This window comes from Scheffersomyces stipitis, chromosome 2, assembly GCF_000209165.1.
Source record: "Scheffersomyces stipitis CBS 6054 chromosome 2, complete sequence".
Taxonomy (NCBI): domain Eukaryota; kingdom Fungi; phylum Ascomycota; class Pichiomycetes; order Serinales; family Debaryomycetaceae; genus Scheffersomyces; species Scheffersomyces stipitis.
The window spans coordinates 1,640,025-1,656,659 of NC_009042.1; the positions used below are offsets into that span (position 1 = coordinate 1,640,025).

The 16,635-nt window shown below is 41.0% G+C and overlaps 4 protein-coding genes across 4 annotated transcripts; 2 read left to right on the forward strand and 2 right to left on the reverse strand. All coding sequences in view use genetic code 12, as the record gives it.

Moving 5' to 3' along the window:
- The first annotated feature begins 323 nt into the window (after positions 1-323).
- Positions 324-2,297, forward strand: PICST_70266 (camp-dependent protein kinase). The gene has a single exon (XM_001382508.1). The coding sequence runs from the start codon at positions 828-830 to the stop codon at positions 1,980-1,982; it is 1,155 nt and encodes a 384-aa protein (XP_001382545.2). The 5' UTR covers positions 324-827; the 3' UTR covers positions 1,983-2,297.
- Positions 2,298-2,360: 63 nt separating this feature from the next.
- Positions 2,361-4,382, reverse strand: HAL5 (Protein kinase homolog, mutant is salt and pH sensitive; the record flags this gene model as incomplete). Its single annotated transcript, XM_001383051.1, has 1 exon — positions 2,361-4,382. The coding sequence occupies one exon, from the start codon at positions 4,380-4,382 to the stop codon at positions 2,361-2,363; it is 2,022 nt and encodes a 673-aa protein (XP_001383088.2).
- Positions 4,383-5,055: 673 nt separating this feature from the next.
- PICST_82371 (Serine/threonine-protein kinase) lies at positions 5,056-8,415 on the forward strand. Its single transcript, XM_001382509.1, has 2 exons — positions 5,056-6,805; positions 6,842-8,415. Exons 1-2 carry the CDS (start codon positions 5,735-5,737, stop codon positions 8,276-8,278), a joined length of 2,508 nt encoding a protein of 835 aa, XP_001382546.2. The 5' UTR covers positions 5,056-5,734; the 3' UTR covers positions 8,279-8,415.
- Positions 8,416-11,751: 3,336 nt separating this feature from the next.
- TOS9 (Gluconate transport-inducing protein required for gluconate-H+ symport) lies at positions 11,752-13,903 on the reverse strand (the record flags this gene model as incomplete). The annotated part of the gene is made up of 2 exons (XM_001383052.1): positions 11,752-13,849; positions 13,900-13,903. 2 exons carry the CDS (start codon positions 13,901-13,903, stop codon positions 11,856-11,858), a joined length of 1,998 nt encoding a protein of 665 aa, XP_001383089.2.
- Between the last annotated feature and the right edge of the window lie 2,732 nt (positions 13,904-16,635).

The window sequence follows — 16,635 nt, forward strand, 5'->3', positions numbered from 1 at the left end:
CTACCAGCATAGTGCTAGACACCACCCAACAAGCTGTCAATTGTCTTTAATCCCTGCACCGGCCATTATGAAGGGCTGGAAAAAATAATGTAGCAGGAGAGTGAAAAAATACAATGGCACAGTAATTAAACGCTTCAAAAAAGAAATTCACTCGTCTGCAGGACGGCTGAACTTTTTTCTAGTCAATTTTTCTTTCGTAATTTCCATGTCTCAACCTCACAGTAAGGCGAACGGTTTGTACATTTTACACACAAACGTAGTAGAAGAACGTTGAATTTAATACCACTTGCTAGTTTGGTTCTGCTTGTGAATCTCAGTGTCAGCACAGTTTTAGTTTGTTCGGATTCGGAATCGTGGTCGGGCTGCTACTTCCTGTCGTTCCGAGAATCACCATATATACCGACTTGTGGTATTTCTGTCTCAGGCTAACCTGGTTACCGTATCAAAGGTACCAAAATTCCTAACTTCCTTTTTAAAAGCACCAAAACTTGCGGACTTTTCTTGTAGACTCCACATACTGCTGAATTATCCCAGTGCAAATCATCAGGCAACACCCAACTTCCTTGTCTTTTCATCCCCTGATCGTTCTGCGGTATCTTTTTCGGTTTTCCACTCCAGAAATCGATAAAATTTTGCAAACGGACCACTAGATATACACCACTACGACTGGAATAATAAACTTCGTTTCATCAACCTTAACAACTTATCCAGTTTGTCGCCGTACTACCGCTTGTTAGTTTGTATTACTCATAGAACTACTACTAGAAACAAGATAACTGTACTTCCTATTCATACAACCATATTGCATCTAGATCTATATCATCAACATGACGTCAATGGAAAACACAGAGACCAGCATTAGATCTCTCAACGATATCAACCTCGAAGAGATGGCGCAGAAACAACAACAACAAAACATATACGTTACGCCACCAGTTCTAGAGAACCAGAAGACAGCGTCACAGCTAAGTTTATCCAAGAAAAGCTCTAAACATTCCAACCGTGACACTACGACACGCGGGAAATACACGTTGAACGACTTTCAGATACTAAGAACATTGGGAACAGGGTCGTTTGGGAGAGTGCATTTGACTAGATCCATCCATAACGGAAGATTCTACGCCATGAAAACGTTGAAGAAGGAAATAGTGGTGAATATGAAACAGGTGGAACACACAAACGACGAAAGAAGAATGTTGAAATTAGCCCAGCATCCGTTTATCATCAGAATGTGGGGCAGCTTCCAAGACTGTCACAACTTGTTCATGATCATGGATTACATAGAAGGAGGAGAGTTGTTCTCGTTGTTGAGAAAGTCTCAACGGTTCCCGACTCCCGTAGCCAAATTCTACGCTGCTGAAGTGTTCTTGGCCATCGAATATTTGCACAAGTTGGATATCATCTATCGTGACTTGAAGCCAGAAAACATCTTGTTGGACAAGAATGGCCACATCAAGTTGACAGACTTTGGTTTCGCTAAGGAGGTGACAGATGTAACCTACACCTTGTGTGGAACTCCAGATTATATTGCTCCAGAAGTAGTTGCTACTAAGCCATACAATAAGTCAGTGGACTGGTGGTCATTCGGTATTTTAATATTTGAAATGTTGACCGGATACACTCCATTCTACGATCCGACCCCTATGAAGACTTACGAAAACATCCTTAACGGTACCATCACCTACCCTGACTACTTACCTCCAGATATCTTGGATCTTTTACAGAAGTTGATCGTCAAGGATTTGACTCAACGTTTGGGTAACTTACAGGGAGGTTCTGATGATGTGAAAAACCATCCATGGTTCAAAGAAGTGATTTGGGAAAGATTATTATCAAGAGATATAGAAACACCGTACGAGCCTCCAATCACTTCTGGTGTGGGAGACACATCCCAGTTCGATAGATATCCAGAGGATAAAGATCTCGACTATGGAATCAGCGGAGTAGAAGATCCATATGGCCTGCTCTTCAATGACTTTTAAACTACTTACCCTCATGGAAAATATCCCTCATGTTTTACGAAGCATTCTCTGTACACTAGTTTTAATCCTGCAATCATTTACTGTCAGATAAGCAAGTCAAACCAAGGAACGAAACTTTCTAGCTATCCAATCTTTTTCTTCGTCTCTTAAGTTTGTATTTTCACTAATCTTCATTTTCTTTTCCTCTTCCAATGCATTCATCGGTGAGTGCAACTTCGCCCTATTATATAGTCTAATTCTCTTCCATCCCAAGTCACTATATGTATATACTATTTCTATATATGACACTACAAGATGGTTTCAATGCAACAAAGGAATATAATTAGTTCTATCTAGTAAAATTGTATTGTAGTATATTATAATTACAAGTAATGCTCTCTAAACGCAGCATTCTACTGCTGTCATCCAATCTGATTTCAAGAAATGGTCAACTGTGATTCTTGTTTTGAAATCCACATCCAAGAGCTTGTACATCAATATCCTCCTTAGTTCACATAAGTCATCCTCGTCCTCGTTCTCGTTATCGTCATTAAGTTCGTCATCTGAGTTTTCGTCGTCCGAATCGTGAAAGCTTCTTGTCTTGAAGATTCTATCGAATGGTGGGAATGTGCCAACTTTGGTAACTAGCCATTCTTTCGTCTTGTTATCGTAGTCAGCAACCATTCTTGTCTTTGTATATTCTTCAAATACCTTGTCCTTGTATTTCTGGTCCTTTGAAGTGAAGTGATGAGACTTCAACTCGGTAGTCTCCCAGAAATATCCACAACTGTATGTATTTGTACTCTCGTCTGTGTCTTCGCAGTTGAAAAGCATATCTGTCTTCTTGCCAGTATAATAGTGCCATCTGATATTGAACAACACTGATATGATTATACCAAGTGCCCAACAATCTTTCTTGCTGAGTGAATACTGGTTTTTCAAGGCGCAAGAAAACTCTTCTGGCGCAATGTAAGGCATGGAGCCTGTCGGACCTTGATTTTTTACCAACTGTTCGCATTGGTCCCATTCCGTTTTGAATACTGAAGACTTGCCAAAATCTGACAATTTCAATAGCATCCTTCCACGAGAATCCATCTCTGAACTTGGTGAAGACTTGTAAGCAATTAAGACATTCTCCAACTTAAGATCACAGTGTGCCACACCGTGTAAATGCAAATATTTCAAACCTCTGGCGATTTGTTTGATAAAGCAGTCAATTTCATCCAAAGACATGAAGTTCACTGGCTTGTTTTTCCTGTCAACCGTAGTTGTCAAGTATGTAAATAAGTCTCCGCCCGGAGTACATTCCATGACTTGACTGAACTTCCAGGTGCTTTCCGCTGTTGAGTTTAAAGGCGGCAACGTCACCATAAGATCTACAGTCTTTACGACATGCTTACAGTTCAAAGTTGAAGATATCACGAATTCTGATATCACTCTATCAGCGAACTTCTCGTCTGATTCCTTGGTCTTCTTCTTCTGTAATTCCTTGACAGCGTATAGAACATGGGTTGAGTCTAGAAAGACCTTCGCTTTCTCAGGGTTTGGGTCGATGATCTTAACAAACCCGTAAGCCCCTTTACCGATGACATCTTTAACTACGCCATACCTTTCGTAAAGTGTCTTTCCGCTAGAAAGGCACTGATATTGAAGCTGTACATTCGATTTGGATTTGCTGATCTTCTTCATCTTTTCCTTCAAGTGGTTGATCAACTCTATCTGATTCTTGCCAATAACCGAGGTTTCATTGCCAAATCCAGGAGGCAATCTGTGGATCTTGAAGTTCTGCTCCAAGAGCGAATATGTCCTGGCCAGCTCTTCGTTTGCAATGTCAGTAAGCTTATCGCCATGTGATAATTCCATACCGCAGTAGCCCATAATTGTCAGGAGGTGGATTGCCAACTGTTTCTGGTTCATTTTTCCTTTGGCCTTAAGAGAATGAAGGTGTTCTTCTTCTTCTTCGTCGGAATCAATTTCTTCTTCTTCGTTAGTAGAATCAGCTGTACTTTCATCGAAAGAATCGGAATTCGCAGAGTCATTCGAATCAGTGTCATAGTCACTTTCTTCCTCATTGAGCAAAGTATTGTAGTCGTCACCATCAACTTCCGCTATAGTACTCACTTTCTTCTTTAATCGTGGAAGCGAATAAGCACTGGACTTAGACTCTGTTGTCGATCTTTGCTCGGGATCGATCTTCAACTTTGTTTCTAATTGTGTATCGATCGAATTAACGAGAGCATCAACCTTCTTGGAGCTGTCAGATCTGAATAGTCCTTTAAGCGTAGATGAGCTGGTCGCAGCTGAAGACTGCGATGTTGTAGAGGTATGTGAAGAAACAGATCGCAACGAGTTAGATCTTGACGCCCGTGAACTTGCCGTTCCGCCACCATCGTCCTTCTTCTTGGAACGAAACAAGGGCATCGTTATCAGTGCTTAGTCAGCTGGAAGTGATGGAGCAAATAGTAAGTGCAGCTATTTTGAGATGCGAAAAGTGAAATTCGAGTTTCAGGGGCAAATAGCAACCTCCAGTAGGCTCGGGCTGGAAAATCGAAGTGGGATAATCCAAATGAAAAGAATAAAGCAAACGGATTGAAGTGAGATTCGTAGTCAAATTTTGTAAATGAATTACAGAATTGTGGTCAAGCCGAACAACTAAACTAAATTTATAACCAAGAAAAAGAGCCCGCCGAAAGTGAAAGATTCGGCACTGCATCTAGTTTAGGTTGGTGTCACGATTGTGGAGAGATGAGGTAAGCGAGTGGCATGTGTTTTTGTCACGTGATATTTTTGTTTATGCAGGTGTATGTTTTTTGTTCATGTGATCTATATCACATGATGGTGCGTTTCACACGTGACCATTTCACCTGCCGTGTGTCACCTGGAGTTGGTCACCTGGAATAAATCCCATTAAGGAAATGGGACGAGATGGCACAAAGACGCGTGTTTACATATTTTCTTACGGCGCCCAGAACACGAAGGAGAAATAACCAACTCCTTTCGCAGGCAGTAACAGCCAGGAACTCCCGCTAACAAATTCTAAGAGGTTGCAGAGTATCACTGGCTGATACCGTTCAATAATAAACGAGTTCAACATCTTCAAAGTGCTCTATATATTTGTCACCATATTTGTACGTGTAGGCATTCATATCTTGCCATCTTAACTATTACTGTAGCCATATATATAGCCCAATAGCTCGACTTGTTCCTGTCTGTCGTTTCAGATCTAAAGGAGCTATCAGGGTCGCAAGGTTTTAGCTCTAATTCCCTTTCACAGCGTGTTGTTTACATTGTGTGTGAAATCATTTTGCACAGTCCAGACGTTTCGGGTTTTCTTTTCGTGTACAGAAATAGCAACACCTCATTTCGAAACCTGAAGAAAAAAAACCGGCTACTTATCCATTCTCATCTGCTTGACGATTCTGTTATCATCGAAGGTTTTCTTTCTCGGCCTAGGAAGACAATTGGTTTTGTTGCGATAGTTGTGTCCGCAAAATCCTCCGGTTCGTACTGTGTCACTCTTAGTCGCTTTTGTCACCTGGCTCGTATTCTTTCACAGATAGAATCGCGGTGTTTTTGATTTACTGTGATCTTTGCACATCCCGTTTTCCACTTCTTCGCTTGTTTGTTGTGTTTTCCATTAGACTCAACTCCACTCCAAGCGTATCCAGTCCTCGACATCTCGTCCATCGTGCCCTTGCTCGTTGACATCATCCCAATTCTACAGCATTGTCCAATCTCAATTCTCTACATACTCACTTAGTTGATAATCCATTATGACGAGCATCTACACGTCTGACCTCAAACATCACAGAAGAGCTCCGCCCCCGCCTCCTGGAACCGGATCAGGCATGAACTCAGCTACGGGGTCGACTTCCTCGTTGGCTCCTTCGACGTCGTCGTCGCACAAGAACTCTATTCAACTCAACATCAACTCCAACAAACGCCAGTCTGGCTGGGTCCACATCAAAGACGACGGTATCTTTACGTCGTTCCGCTGGAATAAACGGTTTATGGTAATTAACGAAAAAACTCTCAACTTTTATAAAAACGAACCAACTCCAGCAGACTCGCCAGACTTGTCGTTCCCTTTGAACCACATCAGCATCATAAACCTCAAGCCCAATTACGGTTACACCAAGACATCGCAATGTTTGGAAATCGTCCCCAAGAACAACGGCAAGGTCATTCTCATATCCATCAAGTACAACAATGACTATTTGGACTGGTTGGATGCCTTCACCACCAAATGCCCCTTGGTGCAAATCGGCCAGGCTAACTCGTCCAATCCTATCTCCGGCAATTCGGGGGTGTCCAATCCCATCAACTTCACACATAGGGTCCATGTCGGTTTCGACCCTGCCAGTGGAAACTTCACAGGCTTGCCAGATACCTGGAAGACGTTGTTGCAACACTCTAAGATCACCAATGAAGACTGGAAGAAGGACCCTGTTGCTGTGATCGAAGTGTTGGAGTTCTACTCCGACATCAACGGTGGTTCGGCAGCTTCAACTCCAATGAGCTCGCCTGCTATTGGTTTGAACTATAACGCTAGCGCTTTCAACCAGACGAAGAATCTCCTGGAATGGACTAAACCTCCATCCAAGAATAACAGTAATAGCAATAATCACAACCAATTGTCATCGTCTTCTTCGACTTCGAACTTTCAACCTTCAAGGGCGGCTCCAAAGCCACCAATGCCGTACCATTTAACCAGCCAGAAGTCTTCGAATAGCATTTCGCCATTGAGCAATTTGATGACAAAGACTAACCAGTCTGCCCCATCTGAAACCACCGAAAAGAACAGTGATTTGGTGCCTATAAGAAGAGCTCCTCCTCCACCTGGTGTGAATAAGCCTGCTCAAACGGCTCCTGTGTTCAAGTCGAGTCAGTCTACTTCGGCTATACCCACAAGTAATAACTCTAATATGCCTACTGGTTTAGGTATTTCGACATCTCCTGGTAGTAGTACTACGATTCCAAAGCAGGTTCCTCCATCCTTGCCACCAAACTCTAAGGTTCATCCAGATTTGACCATCCAAACTGGAACCAATAATTATATTAATGCTAATAGTAAGTACCAGGGGCCATCGAGTGCTCCTGCTAGTGGACCTGGTTATATTAAGCCATTTGGTATCACGAATAAGTTACAGCAGCAACAGCAGACAAAGTCTTCCACTGAACCTCTTCAGGTAAGTGACAAGGCGAACAAGAATGTCGAGTCGCCCATCAAGCCACTTCAGCCAAAGAAGGACGTTGCAGTTGCTGCAGCAGCTCTTGCAGCAACTTCTGCTGCAAAGAAGACTGATACCAAAACAAAGATGCCTATGGGTCCTGCGCCTATTAAGACTGCTAAGCAACTCAAGAAAGAGAGAGAAAAGTTGAACGACATGCAGATCATTGCAAAGTTGAAAACTGTGGTTAATAGCAAGGATCCTACTCCTTTGTTCAAGATTATCGAAAAGGCAGGTCAAGGGGCTTCGGGAGCTGTGTACTTGGCAGAAATGGTTAAAGAAAACAATAGGAAGGTTGCCATCAAGCAAATGGATTTGAATATCCAACCACGTAAAGAGTTGATTATCAACGAAATCTTGGTGATGAAGGATTCTCAACATAAGAATATCGTCAACTTCTTGGACTCCTACTTGAGAGGAAATTCAGACTTGTGGGTCATCATGGAATATATGGAGGGTGGTTCCTTGACTGAGATCATTGAGAACAATGAATTCAAGTTAAGTGAAAGACAAATTGCAACTATCTGTTTTGAAACTTTGAAGGGGTTGCAACATTTGCATAAGAAGCATATTATTCACAGGGATATAAAATCAGACAATGTGCTATTGGACGCAAAGGGGAACGTCAAGATTACAGATTTTGGTTTCTGTGCTAAATTGACAGACCAAAGAAACAAGAGGGCTACCATGGTAGGCACACCTTACTGGATGGCACCGGAGGTGGTTAAGCAAAAAGAATATGATGAAAAAGTGGACGTTTGGTCCTTGGGTATTATGACAATAGAAATGATCGAGGGTGAACCCCCATACTTGAACGAGGAACCTCTTAAGGCTCTTTACTTGATTGCCACAAATGGTACTCCAAAGCTAAAAAAGCCAGAATTATTGTCAAATTCAATTAAAAAGTTTTTGTCTATCTGTCTTTGTGTTGATGTTAGATACAGAGCAACTACTAATGAACTACTTGAGCACTCCTTCATTCAACATAAATCGGGGAAGATCGAAGAGTTGGCTCCATTGTTGGAATGGAAGAAAAATGTGCAGAAGAGCGACGCACACACATCACTCACTCTTGAGGACGAATAGTTTGCATTATAGAAAACGATAAGAGCAGATGTTTTCTTTGCGTTTGTGTTCCGATAGATGTTACTGATTATCTTTAATTTTAACTAATGTATTTATTTCTTCTGACAACATTTCTTAAATAAAAGTGTTTCTATTCTAAGTCAATGTAAGGGAAGTCAAAACTCAATTTTGAAATGAAGGATCTCGCATGAATCCCGCTTCTGATCCTAGTGGGGATGAACATTTGCATTTTAATAATAATAAGTGGCTCCGAGCGACTTTCTTCTTGCCCTACAGAACTTCAGGAAGGTTAATCTTTGCACCCAAACACCGAATTCGCCAACGACCCGGATTTCCATTCCGGAATTCAGCACCTTCATTTATAATTCGCGTTGCAACTGTTCAACTTAAAAAATATTCTCAACAAAGAGGGCAGACGCCAGACTGAAGATCTGAGGCATTTGGACTACCACATTTCCTGTTGCTGCTCCTACGGAAGTGATGACATTCCTTGCGGCTCTGCGCTCCTAAGCGCGTGTGGTCGTCAGATGTAGTTGCTCACAATGAGATCTTGCACTAAACGGCGATTTAATGATAACAAGTAGATTATAGTACATAAATAATTCAGGGCATTTTCATTGGCTCAATATTGATAATCTTCTGTACGAATTGTTTCTTAGTCATTCTCTTGGAAGGTTACATCGCTCGAACTTTGCAAGAAATCGACGGGTGCAAAAGGGCCCACTTGCTTAGCTTATTTATTGGCGCGATTGTCTTATTAGCTGGGCATTGGTTTGCTCACTGTCTGTGACATCAATGGTTTGTAGACACATGACCTACCGGCAAATTGCATTCAATGAAAGTACGAGGTAAATTGGCCAATGGCTTACAAGGAAGTAGTTGGCAAATCTGGCAGTTGGACACGATCGTGTTAGATGATTATTGTTTGCAGTACTGTATGATTTTGCCGAACACTTTTTACGGGAAGAACAATGGAAAAATGCCAGCGGTGAATCTAGGTGTATCACTGGGGAACTGTAGGGATGCAGTGATAATAGTACACCATGCGGATATGGAAAATCTGTAGTTCAGCTGGTGAAACCTGGCCGATAGTACATATTTTAGACCATTTTAACTTCGGGAAATATTAAGTACGACATTGCTCAATATTTTGAAGCACCTTGTATACATTGCGGAACAACCACACATAGAAGAAAACTTAAAATATATATGGGACGAGTGTTATCCGACGATCTTGTTGCCCATTATTAATTTTAGGGGAGGCTGAGACCAAACCTATTCTGAACAGAAAAGATGAATTGGATTCTACCCTAAAAGGACGATCGACAAGAATCGTAATTGATATATTTAATTATTACAAGTCTTGTGTCAGGGAACGCGATATTTTTTGATTAGCAAGCTTCGCTAAAAGTTGCTCCGCTGATCTTAAGGGAGTCCGCCGTAATTGATCCAGGTTGTCACATATATCGTATGAGCCCGTGGTGCAGCCTCGTCTGTACTGTTGTGTAACAGCGACAAGAACTTTTGAGCAGAGATCAAATGTGGAAATCGGACTGAAGCGCAATATCCAGAAATGAAGTATGGGTGACAAAATAAACGGACTCGAGTGGAGTTCAACGTCACCGTTATCATTTGACAAAATATCATGTTATTTTTTAAATTCATTTCTAAAAAGCTCAAAGTAAGGTTCTGTTAAACTCTGTCTAAAGGTTCTATTTCACCAGGAAAACAAAAAGATCCATACCCTGGAACTGGAGCCAATTACTCAAAAAACAGTGTAGAGCATCCAAGGCGGGTTCAAGAGACAGAAAAGTATATTCTGAAGGGCCCAAGTCCCGAACGATGTAGTTTTGCATGGAATGCTGATCATACCTTATTCTAGATTTTGCAGATCACACTCGTGAAATGTTTTTGCACTAGACACTTTTTGTGGGAAAGCAAATTAAAAAGCTGAAATATGGAATAATTGGGGGATCCAATTTATGAGGCTGTGGGTTACGTAATCGCTAAACCTAGAATAAATACTACTGCTGCTGTGTAGAATGGTGTATGACTAAATTTAGGCTTTTTGAGTGTGATATGCGCCTTCCTGTAAGCATGTGTTATGCATAACACTTGCAGAAATGTCGTTCACTACAATTGAAATGATGATGCGATTCATATGTAGTGGGACTCAGTTCAGGAGGAAATCGACTTCCAATTCATGCAGACGGAGCAGGCCGAACATTTGTGTTTTTCTATTAATAATTCCTTTCCGGGGCCGAACAATTGAATCGAAATATACGAAATCGCTTTCGTGTCAACTATTTCGCAAGCTGCTGGCCAGAAACGAAAACATACAAAAGAGTTTTGCCAGAAAGCAACATATTAGTACACATTTGTAATTATTAGACCAAAAGCATATTCCTATAGAAATGCATTTTTAGAAGTGCTAATTCCGTTGGGCGTTAGTTCAGTATTTCGCGCATATAAAGCCGCTTTAGTGCTCTAATCCAATTTTAACACTATTCACTTTCAAGTTGGGGTTTGTAACAGTGCCACAGCTACGAGTGGATAGCTGAATATGCTTTATGCAAGCTACGGGTCGCATGTAGATAGCCCTGGGACCTGACACCAAAAGCAAGGCACCATTTCTAAAATGAGATCAGCCAAAGAAAATGCAACGAGATAGAGTTTGATCATAGATACTTTATCAATATTATCAAGCCATACAGCAAAATAAGGCATATTCACCATATAGGGCACACTGGAAATGTACCATTCCAGACGAGAATTTTAAGGTTTACGATTGTCTCTAGTACGGGATGTTTGCTGTGACGACGAGCAACACCCTGGAAATTTACTGAAGCGGATATTGTGCATTTCCATTGTATGGCATTGCTTGCCTACACGCTGTTGCTTGCCAAAAACTGCTGCAGAAGTGTAATTAATGCTCAAACTTAAGGTTGAATCTTGGTCGCGAATCTCCAATTAGGTAAACTTTAACAGTAACCCAAAACACAAACTTGCCTTGACATTGGAATGCATTTGGATCCCAAACTTGAATAATGAAAGATCTTCTTTGTCAACGTCCTTTTAAATCAGCCCAGCCGAAAGTCTCTGACGACAATTGTTAAGGAGTATCCCTTTTTCCAAATCCTGAATTTCATGCCTTTCCTTGTCTTGTGGTTTCCGCACTTGAAAAACCACATGGCACGAGTAGCACGCATTTGTGATACTTTCGCTTGAGTTTACTATTGCAGACTCCTTGTACACATTAATTCATATGAAAAATTGCTCTTCACAAGTTCGTAGTGAATACACATGCACTTCTCTATCAAAAATTGTCTAGATCGGTAATGAGAGCCTACCAATTCGCTTAGTTTTTGTACTCGTTAACTTAGCTATGTAAACTACAAGGAGCTTCTGGAAACGCTTTATTTTCTTGGGATACGTAAGCAAAACTTAGGAAATAAGCGAAAAGATAGTTAGATATCTATGATTACCTTATATTGAAGAAGATCATATCTAATAATACAAAAGACCAAACAGAACATTAAAACAAGCTGCATATAAGACAGCAAATACTTTACACATGCTATGATGAAGCACTGTAGTTGTAGGCACCAGAAGCAGCTGCCCCACTACTTCCACCGTCGTCGCTGGCTCCTACTGTAGCCGTACTGCCAGCCACGCTTGTAGTTGTGCTAGAAAGAGGATGAGAAGGTAAAATATGATGATGGTGGTTTGGATGAATATGAGAGCTGTTGGCATAATGTGGTAGATTATGGGGAAGTGGCGATGCATTTCCACCGCTGACTACTCCACGAGGGTCGCTCAACTCGCCACCTGCTGGTGGAGGGGCTGTAACGTAGCCTCCTCCCACCGATGGGTTTGTACTAAACCAGCCGCCCTGATTGGCGGAATTGTACATCCCGCTGGGTCCACTAATGCTCGTAGAACTTGCACTAGCGCTGCTATTACGATACTTGCTTTTTGGAGTGACAGAAGATGGGGGACCACTGAAACTGTTGGATGAAGAGCCATGGATCATGTTGCTACCAGTAGAACTCACTGATCCATTAGAAGCACCGCTGATTGAGTATTGGTCAGATGAACCGGACACGGAACCAAAATGATATTGAGGACCTCCAGGGACAGAATAGATTTGTTGTGGTTGTTGGAAATGTTGTGGGAATGGTGGATAGTGAGATATCGATGTGTTGGTTGATCCCGGTTCATGTTGTTGTTGAGCTGGAGGTTGCGGCTGAGGTTGAGGTTGTGGTTGCGGTTGTGGTGGTTGTAGTTGTGGTTGTGGTTGTGGTTGTAGCTGTGCTTGTTGTTGTGGTTGTTGATAGGCAGTGGCGAATTGTTGTGGTGAAATCATGTAGTTGTTATATGATTGAACAGAAGCACCAGATGTTGATCCTGGTGCTGAGCCAGACCCAATTGCTTGAGTATTGTAGTTGGCTGTAGTCTGATGTGTGGCTCCAGTGAACGGGTTTATAAAAGTCAATTCCCCTTGTTGGTTGCCGACACTGTTGTCGTCCTCTCTTTTTATATATGTGTTTGACATTTGCTGGGCTGGAGGAGGCGGTTGAGGATATTCCTGTTGTTGAGGCTGATGTTGTTGTTGCTGGGGAATGGGCAACATGTACTGTTGATTGGGATGTGCTACTACCTGTGGTGCATGACTGCGGCTATCTTGTGGCGCTCCAATAGGTGGACCATACTTCAGAGTTAAGTATTGCATTGAACTTGGAGGAGGTTGATGTTGCTGTTGATTTGCAGGAGCTATAGAGCCAACACTAGCACTGTGCTGTGAATGTGGGGGTGGTTGGTGTTGCATTTGTGGTGGTTGCTGAAGTAAAGACATGTTCTGCAATTGGTAATTGGTGTCTAAGAAGTAGTAAGCTTCGTCCTCGATCGGTATTTTACCTCCCAACAGTGAGTCTTTCACTGCATTCCAGAGACTGTTAGTTATGGACAAGTTTTTCAAGTCAGTCTCGGAAGGTCTTTGGAGTTTGCCATTTAAGACATCGTCAGCATTATAGTAACTGATCAAGTGAATAGTCTGTTTTTCTTCTTTCTTATCAATATGAAGTTCTTTTGACGAAGTGGTCAAACTTAAAGTTTTCTTAATTAGCCCCTGATCTTTAAACACATACGAAGTTACCAATGGACCACCGCCCAAGAGGCCCTTGCTGTATTCGGAGGTGGTACTAGATGAAGTGGAATTTATTGAGTCGTTTTGCTGTTGAAGTAATTGCTGCGCATGAGGAATGGATGGTAAGGAATTATTGGAATTAATAGAACCATTCAGCTTTCTGGAACTGTTCTCTAAAGGATCTTGCTCGATACTTACCTTTCTCTTCTTTTTCTTTTTGTCGTCTTTCTCGCTCAATGAGTGTTTGTCCAATTCACGGTACACTAAGAACCTACCTAGTATTCTGGAAGGAGACCAGGCGATCCCGTCTGTCCATCTCTTAATCCCAGAGTGTTCTTCAATGAATACAAACACATTGCCTGACTTTATGAGATTGCCTCTTTCTCTTTCATGAGGTCTTCGAGGTACTAATTCCAACTGTTTGTCTAAGATTTCCTGAATAATTAGCAATGCATCTTTGGTCGACCCTACGTACCCATAGTATGAAGGGTTTAATTTTGTTGTTGACATCGCCTTGACTTATGGTGTAGCTTGAAGTGGATATGAATATTGGATGATTAATATGGATCAAAGATTCCTTTCGTTGAAAAGTGTCTTTGCAGTGTAACTTGGTAAGACTTGTCCTATTGATTGTAGATGAATTGAAATCTATTGAGTAAAATCTGCGGGACTGGAAACTTAAATACAAATATGTGGAAGTATTTTAAAATGAACTGATCCTAATGTGTAAATTCTTCCCAGCTAGTAAACAAGAAGTTGCAACTTTGAATAATGCTACTGAGAGTTTCTAAATCTGACCTCCGATGGAATATTAAAGATAGCTATGTGGATACAAAGTGAATACAAGGATGTGATACAAAAAATGGTAGTCTTGTCGACTTCGAAGTCTGTTTACTGGGACTCTCGGCTACCTTCTGACTAGCACCCACACTATGGAAATGATTTGATGGGGAAGGTCTTGATTGAACAAGAGGGTAATATCACAACGATTACGCAAACGCCTAGGAATTGTGATAACAACAAAAGATCGGATTCTACAAACAAACTAGTAAGAGAAGAAAAGAAAAAGAAAAACCTTCAATTTATATATCTACAACCACTATACGTAAATAAGTTGTACTATACCAATCACAATTATAATTTGTTCCAAAAAAAAAATAGGGAAAATAAATATTACATAAGCTCAAAATATTATCTGTTCAGTTTTTTATTTTCACCATTTCAAAATAATATTTTGCAGAAAAGCTAATTTGAGTTGAAGGTTCTAACGACATTCCATAAAATAGCTCCAAATATAACAAATGTCTCCGCATACTATTCAGTCTTGGATAATAATATTTTACGGGGGGGGGTAAAAAACAATATATTTCCTCTGGCTTCCAGCACGGCTCGTGATATATCAAATCAATAATAAAACGTTCCCTAACGACAACGCCACTTTGGCGGAAATTTGTACCGAATACTTTGCTTGCGGTCTACTTAGTTGGTTGTTCCACATTTTCTGATACTGTACTATCTCTAAAATCCATGACACCAGAAGAAAATATTTATAATCGAATCTAGTAAATTCCGAGACTGTACATATCTTCGTACGATATATCCACAACACACTATTCAAACCGCCATTGTTCGGGTGCATCAACTGTATCAACTTTTTCCATCAGTATGTTCCTAAACTTCAACTCCACCACTCGGCCGGTTCGCTGAACAAGCTGTACGTAATCATCTCTCATGAAAGTAGCAGTCGTATACTATCTTTTTTCGGGAAACAACGCTCAAAGTTGGCGTTTGCCATCCGGCTAATCTTTCGACGTAAATCCGTGCTTATGGAGACTTTACTTTTTGGCTATGCTGATTCACCTGTCATCCCCTCCCTTTGTAGATAGTTGGTGAGAATACACTTAGAAACGAAATCGCATCACAGCTTCCCCTATTCCCCTCTCTCCTCTCGGCACATCTCGGTTGTAAAATTTTTGGCTCTATAGGTAGGACGATAAAACTGAAATAAGTTTTACCGAGAAGTTTTATGTCTACCCAGTATTCAGTAATTACTAGTTGGAAGAGAAAAATAGAAAGATAGTGAAGCAATCAGATACCACTATAGTATTGGAGTTCAATTCCCGAATCAACATTCTTCAGAAATGTTTAGATACTTCCAAATGCTGGTATACTTCCAAGCAGTGTCACTTGTAGTTTCGTAGTTCCATAAACTGATAAACTATTATAATAAGTGACAATTTTGGTCCAAACGGAAGGGCGGCTGGACATAGAGAATTGATTTTGTAGCAATTCAAATCATATGAAATACTTCCTTCTCTGGAAGTACTCTCTATGCAATGTGTAAGCTTTTCTGGCCATTTATGTTCTCCAGATCTGAAGCAATCTTTCACCATTCCAGTCACACAAAATAGAGTTCGCGTTTGGATGTTTGGACGTACGTTTGAGCCTGATGATGTGACCATACGTAGACTAGTGCCACATCAGCAGGCATAAAAATATATCTGCCAATTATGAAGAAGATAGCAATATCTTCGCTGGAAAGGTTTGATTGCTGCTGATAACAACAACGACTCAGCCTAGGTATCCGAAAAATCTAGAATGATGATGTGTAAACTTCGTGTGTGTTAGTTTGCCCTTTCTTCCTACTTCTTTGTGGCACTGGTCTAAACTGTAGCGAAGAAGCACTACTATTTTTGTGCCATAGGCCATGTGTTGTATTTTTTAACCTGTACATAGTACGGCCGAAATTCGTGCACTTCCATTTTGGGATAGCGCAATAATGCGAACCGAACTGAATGTATGCAGTGGTTACGATCCCAGGCCCTTGGAAACCTTATTACATAACTTTAACCTAGCCAAAAAAGATAATCTGCATGATGTACAAAGCAAGATGTATATGCAGAATATCGTCATTAATGTCATCACCCTTTTCTTAGTTTGTAATTAGAACTACAGCAATAAACAATACTTGTCAGTACGGACATGTGCAAGGCTAATAGTATATAATTCCTGTCTGTTTTTTAAAAGCTTGAGCTTATTGTTCAGAAGGTTTGCATTCAGCAAACTTGACTTTGCTCAAATCTGCTGTTAGATTTCTCACGGACACAGACATGCAGGGAGTATTTTTGGACAATTGGTCTAAAGTGTTGTTCACGCAATTTATCTACTTCTTGAGTAGCGTGTGTACAAAACGTGATCTCTAAATGATTTG